This window comes from Hypanus sabinus (genome assembly GCF_030144855.1).
Source record: "Hypanus sabinus isolate sHypSab1 chromosome 24 unlocalized genomic scaffold, sHypSab1.hap1 SUPER_24_unloc_16, whole genome shotgun sequence".
Lineage (NCBI taxonomy): Eukaryota > Metazoa > Chordata > Chondrichthyes > Myliobatiformes > Dasyatidae > Hypanus > Hypanus sabinus.
The window spans coordinates 143,331-165,495 of record NW_026778929.1 but is presented as its reverse complement, the minus strand read 5'-3'; the positions used below and the strand labels follow the sequence as shown (position 1 = coordinate 165,495).

At 54.6% G+C, this 22,165-nt stretch overlaps 1 protein-coding gene across 1 annotated transcript in view; it reads right to left on the bottom strand.

Annotated features, from left to right (window-relative positions):
* Nucleotides 1–7,106: 7,106 nt before the first annotated feature.
* gnl3l (G protein nucleolar 3 like) overlaps nucleotides 7,107–22,165 on the bottom strand; it is a 38,719-nt gene continuing 23,660 nt past the window's right edge. The window contains exons 10-15 of the mRNA XM_059957547.1: nucleotides 20,058–20,235; nucleotides 18,577–18,719; nucleotides 12,370–12,506; nucleotides 10,139–10,284; nucleotides 8,298–8,466; nucleotides 7,107–7,976 (exon numbers count right to left, since the gene is read on the bottom strand). Coding sequence (XP_059813530.1) covers nucleotides 7,912–7,976; nucleotides 8,298–8,466; nucleotides 10,139–10,284; nucleotides 12,370–12,506; nucleotides 18,577–18,719; nucleotides 20,058–20,235 — 838 coding nt within the window. The 3' untranslated portion in view covers nucleotides 7,107–7,911. The remainder of the gene's footprint in view (nucleotides 7,977–8,297; nucleotides 8,467–10,138; nucleotides 10,285–12,369; nucleotides 12,507–18,576; nucleotides 18,720–20,057; nucleotides 20,236–22,165) is intronic.

The window sequence follows — 22,165 nt, the reverse complement described above, 5'->3', positions numbered from 1 at the left end:
AGGAATGGAAAATAAAAGCAAGGATGTGATGCTGAAGGGCTTTATAAGGCACTGGTCAGGCCTCACCTCGAGTATTGAGAAGAGTTTTGAGCTCCTCATCTAAGATGTTTCGGGGTTGGAGAGAGTCCAGAGGAGGTTTACAAGGATGATTCCAGGAATGAAAGTGAAGGCTCTGGGGCCTGCGTTCACTGGAATTCAGATAATGAGGGGAATCTCATTGAAAAATATTGAATATTAAAGTCCTCGACAGAGTGGATGTGGAGCGGATGTTTCCTGTAGTGGGGGAGTCTAGGACCGGAGGGCACAGCCTCAGAATAGAGGGACGTCCATTTAGAACAGAGATGAGGAGGAATTTCTCCAGCCAGCAGGCGGCGAATCTGAGGAACTTCATTTCCACAGGCGGCTGTGGAGAGCAGGTCTCTGGGTGTACTGAAGGCACAGTTTGATAGCTTCATGATTAGTCAGGTTGTTAGAGGTTATTGGGAGAAGGCAGGAGACTGGGCTTGAGAGGGAAATGGATCAGCCGTGATGAAATGGCAGAGCAGACTCGATGGGCCAAATGGCCCAATGTCCTGTGGATCGTACCCCCGGGTTAGATCCCAGACTGTAACCCAGTCCTGTGGTGCGTACCCCCGGGTTAGATCCCAGACTGTAACCCAGTCCTGTGGTGCGTACCCCCGGGTTAGATCCCAGTCTGTAACCCAGTCCTGTGGTGCGTACCCCCGGGTTAGATCCCAGTCTGTAACCCAGTCCTGTGGTCCGTACCCCCGGGTTAGATCCCAGTCTGTAACCCAGTCCTGTGGTCCGTACCCCCGGGCTAGATCCCAGTCTGTAACCCAGTCCTGTGGTCCGTACCCCCGGGTTAGATCCCAGTCTGTAACCCAGTCCTGTGGTCTGTACCCCCGGGTTAGATCCCAGTCTGTAACCCAGTCCTGTGGTGCGTACCCCCGGGTTAGATCCCAGTCTGTAACCCAGTCCTGTGGTGCGTACCCCCGGGTTAGATCCCAGTCTGTAACCCAGTCCTGTGGTCCGTACCCCCGAGTTAGATCCCAGTCTGTAACCCAGTCCTGTGGTGCGTACCCCCGGGTTAGATCCCAGTCTGTAACCCAGTCCTGTGGTGCGTACCCCCGGGTTAGATCCCAGTCTGTAACCCAGTCCTGTGGTCCGTACCCCCGGGTTAGATCCCACTCTGTAACCCAGTCCTGTGGTCCGTACCCCCGGGTTAGATCCCAGTCTGTAACCCAGTCCTGTGGTCCGTACCCCCGGGTTAGATCCCAGTCTGTAACCCAGTCCTGTGGTCTGTACCCCCGGGTTAGATCCCAGTCTGTAACCCAGTCCTGTGGTCCGTACCCCAGGGTTAGATCCCAGTCTGTAACCCAGTCCTGTGGTCCGTACCCCCGGGTTAGATCCCTTTCTGTAACCCAGTCCTGTGGTCTGTACCCCCGGGTTAGATCCCAGTCTGTAACCCAGTCCTGTGGTCCGTACCCCCGGGTTAGATCCCAGTCTGTAACCCAGTCCTGTGGTGCGTACCCCCCGGTTAGATCCCACTCTGTAACCCAGTCCTGTGGTCCGTACCCCCGGGTTAGATCCCAGTCTGTAACCCAGTCCTGTGGTCCGTACCCCCGGGTTAGATCTGTCTGTAACCCAGTCCTGTGGTGCGTACCCCCGGGTTAGATCCCAGTCTGTAACCCAGTCCTGTGGTGCGTACCCCCGGGTTAGATCCCAGTCTGTAACCCAGTCCTGTGGTGCGTACCCCTGGATAAGATCTCATTCTGTAACCCAGTCCTGTGGTCCGTACCCCTGGATAAGATCTCAGTCTGTAACCCAGTCCTGTGGTGCGTACCCCTGGATAAGATCTCAGTCTGTAACCCAGTCCTGTGGTCCGTACCTCCGGGTTAGATCCCAGTCTGTAACCCAGTCCTGTGGTGCGTACCCCCGGGTTAGATCCCAGTCTGTAACCCAGTCCTGTGGTGCGTACCCCTGGATGAGATCTCAGTCTGTAACCCAGTCCTGTGGTCCGTACCCCCGGGTTAGATCCCAGTCTGTAACCCAGTCCTGTGGTCCGTACCCCCGGGTTAGATCCCAGACTGTAACCCAGTCCTGTGGTCTGTACCCCCGGGTTAGATCCCACTCTGTAACCCAGTCCTGTGGTCCGTACCCCCGGGTTAGATCCCAGTCTGTAACCCAGTCCTGTGGTGCGTACCCCTGGATGAGATCTCAGTCTGTAACCCAGTCCTGTGGTGTGTACCCCCGGGTTAGATCTCAGTCTGTAACCCAGTCCTGTGGTGCGTACCCCCGGGTTAGATCCCAGTCTGTAACCCAGTCCTGTGGTGCGTACCCCTGGATGAGATCTCAGTCTGTAACCCAGTCCTGTGGTGTGTACCCCCGGGTTAGATCCCAGTCTGTAACCCAGTCCTGTGGTGCGTACCCCTGGATGAGATCTCAATCTGTAACCCAGTCCTGTGGTCCGTACCCCCGGGTTAGATCCCAGTCTGTAACCCAGTCCTGTGGTGCGTACCCCTGGATTAGATCCCAGTCTGTTAACCAGTCCTGGAATCTGTTATTAATAAACCCACAAACCACTGGAGCAGATCCCAGCCTGTAACCACTCCCAGGGATCTGGTATTGTATATAGAAACACCCTGGATCAGGTTAGATGACTGGGTGGGATGGGTTAGATTGGTTTCAGTGGAGATTGACACATCATGGGCCTGTTCTATGCTCTCAGTGTGAGGTGGTGTTTGCCCCAGACTGGCCAGCAGGGTCCAGTGCAGTGTTGTAGAACAGCGAGACCCAGGGCTACAAGGACATAGTTTCCCGAAAGCGGTGATAAAGGCAGATGGGGTGATGAAGCTGGCCTTCATTCAGGCCACTGAGTGCAGGAGCTGGGACGTCATGTTGCAGTTGTGCAAGACGTTGGTGAGGCCACACTCGGAGTACGGGTCAGTTCGGGCACCCTGCTGAAGGAATGATGCCACTGAAAAGGGTGGAAAGAGTGCAGGGGTGATTTCCAAGGATGTTGCCGAGACTCGAGGGACTGAGTTACGCAGACAGATTGGAACTTTCTCCCTTGGATCATAGGAGACTGAGGGGTGACTTTATAGAGGGATATAAAATCAGAAGGGGTGTAGAGAGGGTGAACTCACAGTTTTCCCAGAATTGGGAAATCAAGAACAGTTTTAAGGTGAGAGGGAAGAGATTTAACAGGAACCTGAGGGGCAATCTTTTCACCCAGAGGGTGGTCCGTCTATGGAACGAGCTGCCAGAGGAAATGATACTTTTAAATGGCACTAGGACAATCTTAGTTGTTACAGACCAGCTGGGCCGAAGGGCCGTGTGACTCTACGACATCGGGGAAGTTCTTCAGATTTGGCGGGGGGAAGTGGAGGCAGACAGTGGCAGGTCGCAATCTTGAGCCCCACATCCGCAGCTCCCTGAAATCGGCAGGTGGGGCGATAGAGCAAGTGGTATGACAGCGCGGGGCATCTGGGTTCAGAGTTCAATTCCAGCGTCCCCTGTGGAGTGTGTGGGTTTTGTCGGGGTGGCCTGCTTTGTCCAAAGACCTACTGGTGGTAGGGTAATTGGTCATTGTAAACCGTCCTGTGATTTTGTTCATTAGGTGTGATCATGGTCTTCCCACGACCGTGATTGTTCTGGGCAAACTCTTCTACAGAAGTGGTTTGCCATTGCCTCCTTCTGGGCAGTGTCTTTACCCCAGCCATGTTCAATACTTTTCAGAGATTGTCTGCCTGCCTGGCGTCAGTGGTCGCATAACCAGGACTTGTGATATCCACCAGCAGCTCCCATGGTTTCGCGTGACCCTGATCGGGGGGAGGGGGCTAGGCGGGTGCCACACCTGGCCCAAGGGTGAGCTGTACACTAGCGGAGGGAAGGAGCACCTCACACCTCCTTTGGTAGAGACGTATCCCCACCCCCACTGCCACTCAAGTCCTGTGATTAGGCTAGCGTTAAGTTGCTGGGGCTGCCCAGCTCAAAGGGCCTATTCTGCACTGATTCTCGATGTAAATAAATAAGGTAGATAATCGTTGCCTTTAATAGTTGCGGCACTGGGTTCGAGACTCACCTTGCAACTTTATAAAACCGGTTGGGAAACATCTGGGGTATCAATTCCAGTCACCCCTCCATTACAGGAGGGGTGTGGGGGCTTTGGGGCAGGTGCAGAAAGTGTTCACTGGGATGCTGCCTGGATTAGGTACAAGGAGAGGTTGGGGCGTCAGAGGCCAGTGTGGAGGGGAGATGTGATTGAGGTTTATAAGATTACGAGAGGCATAGAGTAGCGAGACCATCTTGTTTTCCCAGGGATGTAATGTCTAATACCAGAGGGCATGCACAAGGTGAGAGGGGGTAATTTCAAAGGAGGTATGAGGGGTGTTCACACAGAGCAGTAGGTGTCTGGAATGAGCTGACGGGGTGGTGGAGGGGGCAGATATAATAGATGTACACAAGAGGCTGTTGGGCACATAAACGTGCAGGGATTATGGTCAGCACAGGCACGAGGGTCAGAAGGGCCTGTTCCTGTGCTGTATGTACCTGTCACCGACTCTGGGGGCAGGACCACCGTGGTGACCGCCAGCAGCAGCTGCCCCGGAGGAGGAGGAGGATCCCTCCAATGGCGAGACAGAGGACTAGCCTTTCTCCGTGGGGAGTTGGGGGATCTGAAAATTCCAGAAGTATTCCCTGGTGTGGTCATAATCCAGTGACTTGCTACCTCTGTCTTTCCTGGTTGTACAGAGCAAGTACAATGTTGGCATTCGTTTCGTGGGCCTTTTAACTCTTGCAGTTTCTTAGCTCTACCCACAACCACCCTGTACCTTCTGATCCCGTCACCTCTTTCAAAGGATTTGATTTCACCAACAGAATTATACCACCTCCTCTGCGTACCTGCCTGCCCTTTCCCTACAACATGGATCCTTGATGTTAAACTCCCAACTGTAAACTTTCTTCAGCCACATCATCATGCCCGTCCATCTGTAACTGCGCTACAAGATCATCTACTTTATTCTGTATTCCGTGTGCATTCACATACACCTTCAGTCCTGTATTCATTATCTACTTTGCCCTGATGTTACCAGAAGTTAAATTATTTTGGAGAATCTCATTCTCTCCTGCACTCCCCATCCCTTTATATTTCCTCACTTTTCCAAACTGTTGAATCGACCCTGCGAGTTTAAAGGCACACCAACCTCTCCCCCAGACTGCAATTTTGCCCTATCCTTCCCTCACAGTCTCACTGCTCTTCCTGTATACCAACTGCCCCTTTACTCTGCTTCCCAGCCCCTGCCAAATTAGTTTAACCCCCCCCCCCACCCAACAGCTCTCGCAAACTTGCCCACAAGGAGATGGGTCCCCTTTGAGTTCAGGTATAGCCCATCCCTTTTGTACAGGTCACACCTTCCCCAGAAGAGATCCCAGTGACCCAGGAGTCTGAACCCCTGCCCCCTTGCCCTAGTTCCTCAGCCAAGCATTCATCTGCCAACCCTCACTGATGTGTGGCACAGACAGCAATCCAGAGATCACCACCCTGGAGGTCCTGCCTAACTCCCTACATTCTCTCCTCAGGACCTCCTCCCTTTTTCTATGTCATTGGTACCAATATTTATCATGACTTCTGGCTGTTCACCCTCCCTCTTTAGATTCTGAGGCACCCCTGACCCTGGTACCTGGGAGGCAACTTACCATCTGGGTGTCTCGATCACATCCACAGAATCTCCTGTCCACTCCTCTAGCTGTGGAATCCCCTATCACTACTTCTGCTCCCTGCTTCCCTCCAGACCCACAAGGCCACAGACCTGGTCACCCAGCTTTTCCCTGGTACGTTGTCGCCCCCAACAGTAATTATTATTGAGGGGAGTGGCCACAGGGGTACTCTGCACTGGCCCAGGCACCTACCCCCTTCAACATAGGGGTTAGCACTCCCCATCCCCAGTAGCTCCTATCACCTCCTCAGTGTCCCGTAGGAACCAAAGGTCATCGAGCTGCATCTCCAGTTCCGTAACGTGGTCTTTGAGGAGCTGCAGCTCGATTCTTTTCGTGCAGATGTAGTTATCAGGGAGACTGGAGGCCCCCCAGAAGGTCCCACACCTCACATGAAGAACACACCAGCCTCTCTGGACCCACCCTCAGCGCACCAGCTTATAGACAAAGAGAAAAGCAACTTACTCTACTCTGGAGCCTTCGTCCCTTCTTATCCAAACGTCGAGCTGAAGCCTCACACTGATCACTCTAACACCGTCCCATTCAAACAATGTCCGCTCTGATTCACTGCTTTCCATTGGCTTTGCCAGTTGCCTAATAAATCACGATGACTGAGGCCCATGGGAAAGGTCAGCTGGGCCCGTTTCTGACAGAAGTGTCCGTGTTTCCTTCCATTAATGCGTGTGTAAAACTTAACTTGCAGAGGAGGACGTCCTCGGGAAGGGGGCTGGAATAGCTGAGCTGATCCTGGGGGCTTTTAAAACACCCCTCTACCATTGGCACTCCAGAAGCGACTGCCCACCCACCCACGGCTATGTAGTCAGCCCCCACACCCAAAACCCTCCTCCCTCTGCCCAAGAGGATTCCCATTGCTGTGGACACGTCTTTGGTTCTTGCAGCGGGACTTTGAACATAGGGAGAAACATCCCTCTCTCCCTCCTCCTCCCTCTCCCTCATCCTCCCCCTTTCTACGTCCCTACCATCTCTCACTCTTTCCCCACTCCCCATCTTTCACTTTTTCATCTCTCCCCCCTCACTAATCGCGCTCTTCCCCATCTATCTCTCCTCCCTGTTCATGTCTCACCCTGCCCTCCTTCCAGTCTGCCTCTCTCTTCTCCTCATCTCTTCCCACCCCATCTTTCTCCCTCTCTCCACCCCTCCTTCCCTCTCCCAATCCTGATTCTCACCTCTCCCCCCTCTCCTTCCATCTCATTTCCCTTCACCTCTGCCCCATCCAAATCCCACTTTCTCCCCTCTCATCTCCATCTTCCTCTCCCCAGAACTCTCCACCCACTCCCCAGCCCAGCCTGTCTGACCCTCCACCATGTCGGTGGCGCCGATGACTGACACCACGCTAGACAAAAAGGCCCACTGATACTCCATTAGTTGGATGCTATTCAAGAATTTGTATTTTAAGCTTTTTAAAAAAAATAAATATAACATTAAATGGATAAAGCTGGCAGTCAGTCGTGAACAAGGCCTTTGCTTCAATTTCACCCTTGCGCCACTGCTGACTGGCCCCACCATCGTGTGTGGCTGCCATTTCAGTTCCGCCTGTGGGGAAGAGTGATCACATCGCGGCGAGGGTTCGACACGATGCAACCTACATCCATCCCAATCACTGCATATTGACTCTGCACGTTTTTCCCATATTCCCCCCACCCCCGCCTGAGCACTCCGGATCCCCCCTCCCCACATTAAATGTGTGGGGACGGTTGGGTTTATTGCCCCCCCACCAAGTGTGTGGGTGAGGGACGACTCCCCCCATCTTGGAGAGAGGTCCCCTCCAGTCAGTGCTGCCTTGCCCTGCCCAGTGGTGCTTGCTCAGTGCTGCCCTCCAGTGTTCGCTCGGTGTTGCCCTGCCCGGTGGTGCTCGCTCAGTGCTGCCCTCCAGCGTTCGCTCGGTGTTGCCCTGCCCGGTGGTGCTCGCTCAGTGCTGCCCTCCAGTGTTCAGTCGGTGGAAGAACAAGCTGAACCAGGCCATCTGGAGTCATACCACACAGGGACTTGGAGCAAGGTGCTGTTTCATTCGGCTATATCATGCATGGTTGAATGATAATAAAACTTGAATCCGACAGTGCCACACCCATTTATTTCGGAGTCCCCGCCCTGGGGTGAAGCGGTTCTGGGAGAGGGGCTCCACTCTCGCTGCTTGCTGGAGGGGGGAGAGGGGTGGTGTGGACCCTGCAACCGCCCTCACTCCCCCAGCGACAGGTCCATGGCTGCGTTGAGGGTGTCCGACAGCTTGGTGGCCAGTTTGTCTGTGGGGAGCGAAGAAGGAGGCCGTGAGTGTTGGGGTGGCAGGTGGGGAACCGCAAGGGCAAGCACAACCCCCGCCAATCGAACCCCGGGTGGAGGGAGGTTGGCTCAGCACCCTGAGGAGCCCTCCCTCAGGGCAGGAGGCAAAGCGCAATTCCACAGATCTTCCCCTTCCCCACCCCGACCCTCTTCCCTCTTTTCCTCTCAGTCCCGTCCTTTCCACTCCTCCCCTCTCCTTCCCTCTCTTGCTCTTCTGCCTCACCCTTGCCCCAGTACTGCTTGCCCCCCTCCCTCCCCGCGTCTCACCCTCGCCTGACACCCACCTGCCCGTTTCTGTAGCCGCCGGCGCCTCCTGTTGGCCGCCCTCAGCGCCTGCCCCTGCCGCAGGGGCTCCACCTCGCGGACTGAGTTCAGGTCCCAGCGACCCTGCTCCCTCCTGCTCTCGGGCTCCTGCGTCGGCCTGCTCCTCCCCCCGGCAAGCAGCACCGTCACCTGCAGCGGGAGGGGCCACACTGTTACCCATCACCGTTCATCCCTTCCCTCCCCTGCCCAGCAGGAGGGGACACAGAATTACCTTCAGGTTCAATATCACCGTGAAATTTGTTGTTTGGCAGCAGCAGTACAATACAATGCATAAACAAAACTACAAATTACGGTAAGTATATATTAAAAAAACCGCAATTAATAGTGGAAAAAGAGAGGTAATTTTCATTTGGAACTCTGATGGCAGAGGGGAAGAAGCTGTCCCCGAATTACTGAGTGGACAGTGAGAAGAGGGGATGTCCTGGGTGGCGATGGACGGCACCTTTTTGAGGCATCGCCTTTTGAAGTTGTCCTCGATCGCTGAGTTTGCAACTTTCTGCTGCTTTTCCCCCGATTCCGTGCGGTGGCCCTTCCACTCCAGACTGTGACGCAAGCAGAACATGTCGAAATCGGTGAGGGTGACGTACTGATCAGATCAGGGTGGGGGTGGGTGTGTGTGTGCGTTCATTCCCTCAACTTGTCCTTTCTGAAGTCCACAATCAACTCCTGACGTCGAGTACAAGGTTGTTGCTGCGACACCACTCAAACCAGCTGATCCATCTCACTCCCGTACGCCTGCTCTTCACCAGCTGAAACTCTGCCAATGTAGCCATGTCATCGGCAAGTTTATAGATGGCATTTAAGCCGTGCTGACCCACGCAGTCATGGGTGTAGAGAGAGCAGAGCAGTGGGCCAAGAAAGAATCCTTGCCAGTGTTGACTGTCGAGGATGTTATTTCTAATCCTGGAGAGGGAGCCAAGGATCCAGATGGAGAGGGAGGTACAGAGGCCCAGGCTTTGGAGCTTGTCAGCTGGAGCTGAGGGTTTGATTATGTTGAACGCTGAGCTGCAGTCAATATACAGTAGCCTATTGCTACTGTCCAGGTGATCCAAGGCCAAGTCGGGAGCCAGTGAGAACGTACCCGCTGTAGACCCATGGTGGCGATAGGCAAACTGCAGTGGGTCCAGGTTCCTGCTGTTGATTCTAGCTGTGACTGACCTCTCACAGCACCTCGTCCCAGTCGATGTGAGTACAACTGGGCGATAGTCATTGAGGCAGGTCACCCTGCTCTCCTTGGGCGCTGGTATGCTTTTGAAGCAGGTGGGAATCTCCAACTGCAACTGTAACAGCAGGGCATGCACCTTTACCTAGCACAGGCCAGGCCGCTTGGCCCTTCCCTCTCCCGCCCATTATCGCTCCAACTTGCGGTGGGAGGGGACGCACCAGCCAGACCATTTGGCCCCTACCTCCCCTGGCAATCATTGACTCACCTGCAGAGGGAGGGACAGAGTTGGAGGCGTTGCCACAGGGAGAGGGGAGAAGCGGACTGATCAAAGGGCTGAATGTGGGGGGGGGGGGGCATTTAAGCTGTAGATGTTGGAAACCTGGAACACAATGCTGTACAGACTCAGACATCGACTGAGAGAGAGAGCAAACATTTCAGATGTGACCGTGGAAGGGGCTGCTCTCGGCCTTGTTTACGGGAAACGGAATATTGCATGGAGAATGAAAGAGCTGGGGAAATGGAGGGACGGGGAAGGGACGGAGGAGAGGAAAGGGGGGAAGGGAAGAAGAGAGGACAGGGAGAGAATAGAGAGAGAAATATGTATCTCCCCGGGCTCCTGCTTGTTCCGATCGGTACCTGTCCGTCAGATTGATCAGCGGGGTCCTTCTCTCGGCTCGCTCCGCCCTCTGCCATTTCGGTGTCTGGGGGCAGCGGACTCTCGCCACGGGTCGGGCCAGCCGTTTCCATGCAGATCCCGGTGTCTTCCGGCGAAGACGCCATCTCTGCCGTTCAGGGAAGAACGCTGCGATTATTCCGCAGGCACGAGGATCGGGTCGCGGGGGGAGAGGGAGCACCAGACCAGGTAAAGGGTGGCGAGGATGGAGGCAAAGCGAGGAGGGCACACCGCGGGTGGGGCGGTGAGGGGAGGGACCAACAGGGCGAGGAATGGGCTGCCGGGCCACAGGGGAACAGTGAGGACAGGGAGGACAGGAGGACAGGGAGGACAGGGGGAACAGAGAGGACAGGGGGACAGGGAGGACAGGGGGAACAGAGAGGACAGGGGGACAGGGAGGACAGGGGGAACAGAGAGGACAGGGGGACAGTGAGGACAGGGGGAACAGAGAGGACAGGGGAACAGTGAGGACAGGGAGGACAGGAGGACAGGGAGGACAGGGGGAACAGAGAGGACAGGGGGACAGGGAGGACAGGGGGACAGGGAGGACAGGGGGACAGGGAGGACAGGGGGACAGGGAGGACAGGGGGACAGGGAGGACAGGGGGACAGAGAGGACAGGGGGACAGTGAGGACAGGGGGAACAGAGAGGACAGGGGGACAGGGAGGACAGGGGGAACAGAGAGGACAGGGGGACAGGGAGGACAGGGGGACAGGGAGGACAGGGGGACAGGGAGGACAGGGGGACAGAGAGGACAGGGGGACAGAGAGGACAGGGGGACAGAGAGGACAGGGGGACAGAGAGGACAGGGGGACAGGGAGGACAGGGGGAACAGAGAGGACAGGGGGAACAGAGAGGACAGGGGGACAGGGAGGACAGGGGGACAGAGAGGACAGGGGGACAGAGAGGACAGGGGGACAGAGAGGACAGGGGGACAGGGGGACAGTGAGGACAGGGGGACAGAGAGGACAGGGGGACAGAGAGGACAGGGGGACAGAGAGGACAGGGGGACAGAGAGGACAGGGGGACAGTGGGGACTGGGGGACAGTGGGGACTGGGGGACAGTGAGGACGGGGGGACAGTGAGGACGGGGGGACAGTGAGGACGGGGGGACAGTGAGGACGGGGGGACAGTGAGGACGGGGGGACAGTGAGGACGGGGGGACAGTGAGGACGGGGGGACAGTGAGGACGGGGGGACAGAGAGGACGGGGGGACAGAGAGGACGGGGGGACAGTGGGGACGGGGGGACAGTGGGGACGGGGGGACAGTGGGGACGGGGGGACAGTGGGGACGGGGGGACAGTGGGGACGGGGGGACAGTGGGGACGGGGGGACAGTGGGGACGGGGGGACAGTGAGGACGGGGGGACAGTGAGGACGGGGGGACAGTGAGGACGGGGGGACAGTGAGGACGGGGGGACAGTGAGGACGGGGGGACAGTGAGGACGGGGGGACAGAGAGGACAGGGGGACAGAGAGGACAGGGGGACAGAGAGGACAGGGGGACAGAGAGGACAGGGGGACAGAGAGGACAGGGGGACAGAGAGGACGGGGACAGAGAGGACGGGGGGACAGTGAGGACGGGGGGACAGTGAGGACGGGGGGACAGTGAGGACGGGGGGACAGTGAGGACGGGGGGACAGTGAGGACGGGGGGACAGTGAGGACGGGGGGACAGTGAGGACGGGGGGACAGTGAGGACGGGGGGACAGTGGGAACGGGGGGACAGTGGGAACGGGGGGACAGAGAGGAAGGGGGGACAGTGAGGACGGGGGGGCAGTGAGGACGGGGGGGCAGTGAGGACGGGGGGGCAGTGAGGACGGGTGGCAGTGAGGACGGGTGGCAGTGAGGACGGGTGGCAGTGAGGACGGGGGGCAGTGAGGACGGGGGGGACAGTGAGGATGGGGGGGACAGTGAGGACGGGGGACAGTGAGGACGGGGGACAGTGAGGACGGGGGGACAGTGAGGACGGGGGGACAGTGAGGACGGGGGGACAGCGAGGACCGGGGGACAGCGAGGACGGGGGGACAGCGAGGAGGGGGGACAGCGAGTACGGGGGACAGCGAGTACGGGGGACAGCGAGTACGGGGGACAGCGAGTACGGGGGACAGCGAGGACGGGGGGACAGCGAGGACGGGGGACCGTGAGGACGGGGGACAGCGAGGACGGGGGACAGCGAGGACGGGGGACGACTCACCACTCAGGGCCTCCAGGTTTCCCTTCTCCAGCTCCTCGATGTCGAAGGCTTTGCCGAGCTCGCTGACTATCTCGGCGCTGATGTGCGTTGGGAGGGTGTGAGTCTCGGGGGGGTGAGTGAAATAACGAATCTTGCCGCTGTGGAAAGAGTTGGGGGTGGGGGTGCAGCAGGTTTAACAGCAAGGACTTGGCACTCTCAAGGACCAACTCACCCCCCCCCCCCCCCATACCAGCAAACGGTTTACCTCCAATGGTCAAACGTGAAGACCCTCCTCACTGCACCTCCTGGCAGAGTGGCACTCCCTCTTTGCTGCCCCTCCCTTCAGTGCAACAATTCCTCCTCAATGCCCTTCCCTCCATGTGGATTTCCCTCCCCAATGCCCCTCAGCAACATGGCACTCCCTTCTCAACACCCCTCCCGCATCACGGCACTCCCTCACCGCCCCTCCACCATTCAATAAGGCCACAGGTGACCTGACCGTGGACTCAGCTCCAACTCTCCCCCCCCCCACTTCCCGTAATTCCCCCCTTCGTAGACTGACCCACAGCAACACAGGAGCGGCCTTCACCAGTAACCCTTTATAATTACAGCACAACCTCCCTGCTCATCAATTCAGTCCCTCTCCCATCGAAGGGCAACTTTCCATTTGCCTTCTTGGTACCTGCAAACCAACCCTGTGCGATTCACGCACAAGCACCCACTGCGTCCCTCTGCACGACTGCATCCTGCAAATTTTCACCATTTAAATGATAACGTCAATCGCTCGATTACTTTCACCTTTGCAAAACAGTACCAATGCTGTACTCCGTCGGCCATTATCCTCCGCAACTCGCCCACTCAGCTGCCCTATCGATATCTCTGCAGATTCTCTGCACAATTCTCACCCACGGCCGGCAGGCAGGAGTTCCCAGTGTTCCTCCGGCAGACGGCCTGGTGCTCCAGGCTCCTGTATTCCCTGCAATCTTTTGCGTAGTCCCTCTCTGCTCCCGCCCGTATCCTAGAACGGATAACTCTCCCGCCGATCGCCCTGGTGTTACCCTTCCAGAGACATTTCCCTCACGCTCCCCCATCAACTCGCTGGTCTCTCTCTCCACAGCCTCAGATATAGATCTGGCCGTGAACTCAGAACCTCCTGCCTTCTCCCCTTAACCCTCAATTCCCCTGCTTTGCAAAAGTCTATCCAACTCCGTCTTAAATATATTTAAAAAGTGGCTTCTACTGCGACCCTGTGTAGAGAATTCCACAGATGCACTACTCTCTGGGGAAAGCAGTTCCTCCTTATCTCCGCACTAAATCTATTCCCACGAACCCTGAGACTATGTTCCTAGTTCTAGTCTCACCAGTGGAAACAACTTTCCTGCCTCTACCCCCTTCATAACTTTATATGTTTCCGAAAGATCCCATCTCATTTTCCTGAATTCCAGCCAGCGAGCGGCAGGGTGGAGGTGTGAGGTGCTCCTTCCCTCCGCTAGCCTGCAGGTCACCCTTGGGCCAGGTGTGGCACCTGCTCAGGCCCCCCGATCAGGGTCACGCAAAGCTATGGGAGCTGGTGGTGGACGGTCGTATGAGCAGCCGGTGCAGATCACAAGTCCGGGTGATGCGACCACTGACGCCAGGCAGACAATCTCTAAAGAGTATTGATAATGGCCGGGGTCACCCGTCTTGTAAAGACACTGCCCAGGAGAAGGCAATTGCAAACCCCATCTGTAGGAAAATTTGCCAAGAACGATCATGGTCATGGAAAGATCAGGACTCACAACGCGACACATGGCCTGTCAGGAAGCGGCCTGGTCGAGGGAAGTGCCTGGTGTGAGAAGTGCTAGTCTTTGGCTCGAGAGTCTTCGGCGAGGAGGCTGAGGGAGGAGACTACGCCAGGCACAACTGGAGAGGGTGAAGATATGACTGCTAAGCTGACTCAGTGTGCTACGTGCATGATGTGGGAGGTCAGCGACACTGATGGTGCCCCCGGCTGCTACAGCTGTGGAAAGTGTGTCCAGATTCAGCTTCTGAAGGAGCATGTTGCAGCACTGAAGAAAGAACTGGATGACCTCAGGTTTATCTGTGAAAATGAGAGTTTTCTGGACAGGACCTACAGTGAGGTTGTTACACTGAGGATACCGGAAGAGAGAAAGGGGGTGACAATGAGGAAGGAAAGGATGCTTGAAGTACAGGAGACCCCAGGGGATGTACCTCTCGTAAACAGGTTCACCCTCTTGGAAGCTGTCAGGACAGAAGATACTGCCAGTCTGAGAGGCGGACAGGTCTGCGAGCCGAAAATTGGTGCAGAAGCAGAGCCGAGGAGTCAGACATCAGGAAGAGCCGTGGTAGTAGGGGACTCCATAGTGAGAGGTACAGAAAGGGGTTTCTGCGGCAACAGGCGAGATTTAAGGATGGTGTGTTGCCTCCCTGGTGCTAGGATCCAGGACCGATTGCAGGGAATCCTCAAGGGTGAAGGTGAACAGCCGGAAGTGGTAGTGCATGTCGGCACAAATGACATCGGGAAGAAGAGGAAGGACATTCTGCAGCGGGACTTCAGAGAATTCAGAAGAAGGCTGAAAAGCAGGACTTCCAGGGTGGTTATCTCTGGTTTGCTTCCAGTTCCTCGTGCTGGAGAGGGCAGGAACAGGATGTTATGGATCTGAATGTGTGGCTGAGGAACTGGTACAGGAAGCAAGGATTTACATTCTTGGACCACTGGGATCAGTTTTGGGGTAGGGATGAATTGTACAAAGGGGACGGGTTGCACCTTAATAGGCAGGGGACCAGCATTCTGGCAGACAGGTTTGCCACTGCAACACGGATGTGTTTAAATTAAGTAGTGGGGGGGAGGGGATGAACTGGAAATATAAGGATGGAGTTAAAAGGAAAGTGAAAATAAAAGTTAAAAAGGACAACAGGATCAATGGAGTAGAAAGCTCAAGAAGAGATCATACAGTATGGCCAAGTGAAATAGGAATTGATATGAAAGGTGAGGGGAGTAACAAATTAAAAGTATTATACATGAATGCATGAAGTATAAGGAATAAAGTAGATGAGCTTGAGACTCAGTTGGAAATTGGCAAGTACGATGTTGTGGGAATAACAGAGACATGGCTTCAAGCGGACAGGGCCTGCGAAATGAATATTCAAGGATATACATCTTATCGAAAGGACAGACTGACTGGCAGACGGGGTGGGGTGGCTCTGTTGGTGAGGAATGATATTCAGTCCCTTGCGAGGGGGGACATAGAATCAGGGGATGTAGAGTCATTATGGATAGAACTGAGAAATTCTAAGGGTAGAAAGACCCTAATGGGAGTTATCTACAGGCCCCCAAATAGCAGTCTGGATGTAGGGTGTAAGTTGAATGAAGAGTTAAAATTGGCATGTCGCAAAGGTAATGATACAGCCGTCATGAGGAATTTCAACATGCAGGTAGACTGGGAGAATCAGAATGGTACTGGACCCCAAGAAAGGGAGTTTGTGGAGTGCCTCCGAGATGGATTCTTAGAACAGCTTGTACTGGAGCCTACCAGGGAGAAGGCAATTCTAGATTTAGTGTTGTGCAATGAACCGGATTTGATCAAGGACCTCGAGGTAAAGGAGCCATTAGGAGGTAGTGACCATAATATGATATGTTTTAACCTACAATTTAAGAAGGAGCAGGGAAAATCGGATGTGTCAGTATTACAGTTGAACAAAGGGAACTATGGAGCTATGAGGGAGGAGCTGGCCAAAGTTCAATGGAATAATACCCTAGCAGGGAAGACAGTGGAACAACAATGGCAGGTATTTCTGGGAATAATGCAGAAGGTGCAGGATTGGTTCATTCCAAAGAGGAAGAAAGATCCTGAGGGGAGTAAGGGGTGGCTGTGGCTGATGAGGGAAGTAAAGGGCAGTATAAAAATAAAAGAGAAGAAGTATAACATAGCAAAGATGAGCGGGAAACTGGAGGACTGGGAAGCTTTTAAAGAGCAACAGAAGATAACAAAAAAAGCAAAACGCCAAGAAAAAATTAGGTACGAAGGTAAACTAGCCAAGAATATAAAGGAGGACAGTAAAAGCTTCTTTAGGTATGTGAATAGCAAAAAAATAGTTAAGACCAAAATTGGGCCATTGAAGACAGAAACGAGTGTATTTATTATGGGGAACAAGGAAATGGCAGACAAGTTGAACAGGTACTTTGGATCTGTCTTCACTAGGGAAGACACAATCTCCCAGATGCAATAGTGGCCAAAGGAACTAGGGTAAAGGATGAACTGAAGGAAATTTATATTAAGCAAGAAACGGTGTTAGATAGACTGTTGAGTCTGAAGGCTGATAAGTCCCTGGGACCTGATGGTCTGCATCCCAGGGTACTTAAAGAGGTGGCTCTAGAAATTGTGGACGCATTGGTAATCATTTTCCAATGTTCTATAGATTCAGGAACATTTCCTGCTGATTGGAGGCTGGCTAATATTGTCCCACTTTTCAAGAAAGGAGGGAGAGAGAAAACAGGGAATTATAGACCGGTTAGCCTGACGTCAATGGTGGGAAAGATGCTGGAGTCAATTATAAAAGAAGAAATTACGACACATTTGGCTAGCAATAGAAGGATCAGTCCGAGTCAGCATGGATTTATGAAGGGAAAATCATGCTTGACTAATCTTCTGGAGTTTTTTGAGGATGTAACTATGAAAATGGGCAAGGGAGATCCAGTGGATGTAGTGCACCTGGACTTCCAGAAAGCTTTTGATAAAGTCCCACATAGGAGATTAGTGGGCAAAATTAGGGCACATGGTATTGGGGGCAAAGTACTGACATGGATTGAAAATTGGCTGGCTGACAGGAAACAAAGAGTAGCAGTTAACGGGTCCCTTTTGGAATGGCAGGCTGTGACCAGTGGGGTACTGCAAGGTTCGGTGCTGGGACCGCAGCTGCTTACAATATACATTAATGATTTAGATGAAGGGATTAAAAGTAACATTAGCAAATTTGCTGATGACACAAAGCTGGTTGGCAGTGTGAAATGTCAGGAGGACGTTATGAGAATGCAGGATGACTTGGAAGGTTGGGTGAGTGGGCAAATGTATGGCAGATGCAGTTTAATGTGGATAAATGTGAGGTTATCTACTTTGGTGGCAAGAACAGGAAAGCAGATTACTATCTAAATGGAGTCAAGTTAGGAAAAGGGGAAGTACAATGAGATCTAGGTGTTCTTGTACATCAGTCAATGAAAGCAAGCATGCAGGTACAGCAGGCAGTAAAGAAAGCTAATGGCATGTTGGCCTTTATAACAAGAAGAATTGAGTATAGGACTAAAGAGGTCCTTCTGCAGCTGTACAGGGCCCTGGTGAGACCCCCCCCCCCCCCCCCCCGGAGTATTGTGCGCAGTTTTGGTCTCCAAATTTGAGGAAGAACATTCTTGCTATTGAGGGAGTGCAGCGTAGGTTCACAAGGTTATTCCTGGAATGGCAGGACTGTCATATGTTGAAAGATTGGAGTGACTGGGCTTGTATACACTGGAATTTAGAAGGATGAGAGGGGATCTGATTGAAACATGTAAGATTATTAAGGGATTGGACACGCTGGAGGCAGGAAGCACGTTCCCGCTGATGGGTGAGTCCAGAACTAGAGGCCACAGTTTAAGAATAAGGGGTAGGACATTTAGAACAGAGATGCGGAAAAAAATTTTCACCCAGAGAGTGGTGGATATGTGGAATGCTCTGCCCCAGAAGGCAGTGGAGGTCAAGTCTCTGGATGCATTCAAGAGAGAGTTAGATAGAGCTCTTATAGATAGTGGGGTCAAGGGATATGGAGAGAGGGCAGGAACGGGGTACTGATTGTGTATGATCAGCCATGATCACAGTGAATGGTGGTGCTGGCTAGAAGGGCCGAATGGCCTACTCCTGCACCTACTGTCTATTGATGATGTCATATGACACGGCACATAATGATGATGGTAGTCTCAGGCAACTCATCGGCTAATATCCTTATCTCTGGATTCAGCCTGGTAAACCTCTGCATCACCTCCACAGCTAGAATATCTTTCCTCAGCCTGAAACGTCGACTGTTTATACACTTCCACAGATGCTGCCTGACCTGCTGAGCTCCTCCAGCATCTTTTGTGTTGCATTTCCAGAAACTCTTGTGTTTAAGTCCTTCCTCAAGATAAAATGCATATTGCCTCCCAACTGACGGACTAACAGAACTAGAGGACAAAGCAGGAGCGGGGGGCGGTGTTGGTACCTGGTCCAGTCCGTGAGGACGGTCCTGGCTGCCTTCTCGTGATCCGGCACGCCGCCCTTCTTGAGCCGACCCAGCCGCCGGGCCAGGAGCGCCAGGAACTCCCGGGCGTCTCGGAAATCCCCCACCCCGTAGTGCTGCCTGACCTGCGGAAAGCACATGGAGGGGGGGGGGGGGGGGCGATGAGAAAACATGTTCTCGGTTACCGGAACGTCACAGAACTGAGGGGGGGAATAACGGGGTTTGAACACACGGGGGTGTAGATGAAGCCCGATCCCACCACCCCCCCATCTATCATCACACCCACCACCAAACAACCAGCGATTTCTTATGTAGAGCTCTCTGTCCCAGTAACTGTGCTGTTAACTGGCCAGGCTAACAAAACGGCTTCTCTGTAATGGTATATCTGTTTCTGTATCTGCAATGTTTGGGTTATAACTGCAGATAACGGAGGAACTAACCAATGGAGAATTATTACGCTACCTTGTACGTGTGAGCTGAGCGGGAGTTCACGGTCTTTTTCGGGAGGCGAGCGAGGAGGACGGACGTGAGAGGAGCGGACAGCGGTTCCCAAGCGATGGATACTGGACGTCGGCCGTTCAGACGGTGACCAAAGGCTCGGAAGGTCGTTGTGGATGGAACCGGAGGCGTGAACTCCACCGTATTAAAATATTATGTGCACAAATGGATAAACTTACTGATTTGACGCCTTTAGGTTATCTGTTTCTACTAACCCATCACTAAGAAATAACTCTAAAGTTGCAATTACTTACTCGCCTTTGGTGTATTGTCTGATATTTGTGTTGCGGGCATGTACTGGGGGGGGGGCATTACTCCGTATTTACACCAAAGTATCGCACTATTGGTGGGGCAACAGCGGTTCACCCTAGGCGAACAGGGGTAAATTGGGGGCACGGAGGCTACACTTACTGCACAGTGGTAAATCCTTCCAGCACAACGAGCCTGCACCGCCCAATTACACCAGCGAGACAGATTAACCTACTAACCCGGACACCTTCGGAATGTGGGAGGAACGCGGGCACCCGGAGGAAACTCACACAGTCACCGCACTTCACCGCTCGAAGACTGCACTTCGAGCACTGTGAGCAGTTTGGGGCCCCTCACCGAAGAAAAGGTGTGCTGGCATTGGACAGGTCCCGGGACTATAACGGCCACTGAGTTCATGTTCGTGGACTTCTGCTGCTGGAGCCCATCCAATTCCTGGTGTGTTCAGAGACGTTCTCTCACCACTGTTGTAACGTGTGGTTGTTTGAGTTACTGTCACCTTCCTGTCAGCTTGAACCGGTCCGGACATTCTCCTCTGACCTCTCTCATTAACCAGGCGTTTTCCCCCTCAGCTTACTGGAGCTTTCGTACCATACTCTATCAGCTATGGAGACAGCTGTGTACGAAAACCACAGCCAACGTACACACTGACTGCGGCGGGAAGGCAACTCGGGACGCTGTGCGCATGCTACGCTCACCTGCTCCTTGTTACAGCGACGAAGGATGGCAGCTACCGGCTGGATGGGGTCTGCCAGCTGCTCGATCTTCATGCAGTTGCGGAGGATGACGGCGGCATCTGACGAGGAGCTGGCCATGACGATGCCCGGACAGTCCAGCAGCTTGACGTGCTTGTCCAGGTGGATCTCCTGTAGGCACCTGCACCGGGGAGGGAGCAAAGGGGGTCCTAGTCCTGAGAGACTCCATACTCAATGTCCCATCACACACCACCCCGGGGTCAGACACAGAGTGAAGCTCCCTCCACACCGTCCCATCACACACTCCCGGGGTCAGACACAGAGTGAAACTCCCTCCACACCGTCCCATCACACACTCCCGGGGTCAGACACAGAGTGAAACTCCCTCCACACCGTCCCACCACACACTCCCGGGGTCAGACACAGAGTGAAGCTACCTCCACACCGTCCCATCACACACTCCCGGGGTCAGACACAGAGTGAATCTCCCTCCACACCGTCTCATCACTCACTCCCGGGGTCAGACACAGAGTGAAGCTCCCTCCACACCTTCCCATCACACACTCCCGGGGTCAGACACAGAGTGAAACTCCCTCCACACCGTCCCATCACACACTCCCGGGGTCAGACACAGAGTGAATCTCCCTCCACACCGTCCCATCACACACTCCCGGGGGTCAGACACAGAGTGAAGCTCCCTCCACACCGTCCCATCACACACTCCCGGGGTCAGACACAGAGTGAATCTCCCTCCACACCGTCTCATCACTCACTCCCGGGGTCAGACACAGAGTGAAGCTCCCTCCACACCGTCCCATCACACACTCCCGGGGTCAGACACAGAGTGAAGCTCCCTCCACACCTTCCCATCACACACTCCCGGGGTCAGACACAGAGTGAAACTCCCTCCACACCGACCCATCACACACTCCCGGGGTCAGACACAGAGTGAAGCTCCCTCCACACCGTCCCATCACACACTCCCGGGGTCAGACACAGAGTGAAGCTCCCACCACACCGACCCATCACACACTCCCGGGGTCAGACACAGAGTGAAGCTCCCACCACACCGTCCCATCACACACTCCCGGGGTCAGACACAGAGTGAAACTCCATCCTCACTGTCCCGTCACACACTCCCGGGGTCAGACACAGAGTGAAGCTCCCTACACACATCCCATCACACATTCCCGGGGTCAGACACAGAGTGAAACTCCCTCCACACCATCCCATCACACACTCCCGGGGTCAGACACAGAGTTAATCTCCCTCCACACCGTCCCATCACACACTCCCGGGGTCAGACACAGAGTGAAGCTCCCACCACACCGTCCCGTCACACACTCCCGGGGTCAGACACAGAGTGAAGCTCCCTACACACATCCCATCACACATTCCCGGGGTCAGACACAGAGTGAAACTCCCTCCACACCATCCCATCACACACTCCCGGGATCAGACACAGAGTGAAGCTCCCTCCACACCGTCCCATCACACACTCCCGGGGTCAGACACAGAGTGAAGCTCCCACCACACCGACCCATCACACACTCCCGGGGTCAGACACAGAGTGAAGCTCCCACCACACCGTCCCATCACACACTCCCGGGGTCAGACACAGAGTGAAGCTCCCACCACACCGTCCCATCACACACTCCCGGGGTCAGACACAGAGTGAAACTCCCTCCACACCGTCCCATCCCACACTCCGGGGGTCAGACACAGAGTGAAACTCCATCCTCACTGTCCCGTCACACACTCCCGGGGTCAGACACAGAGTGAAGCTCCCTACACACATCCCATCACACATTCCCGGGGTCAGACACAGAGTGAAACTCCCTCCACACCATCCCATCACACACTCCCGGGGTCAGACACAGAGTTAATCTCCCTCCACACCGTCCCATCACACACTCCCGGGGTCAGACACAGAGTGAAACCCCCTCCACACCATCCCATCCCACACTCCCGGGGTCAGACACAGAGTGAAGCTCCCTCCACACCGTCCCACCACACACTCCCGGGGTCAGACACAGAGTGAAGCTACCTCCACACCGTCCCATCACACACTCCCGGGGTCAGACACAGAGTGAATCTCCCTCCACACCGTC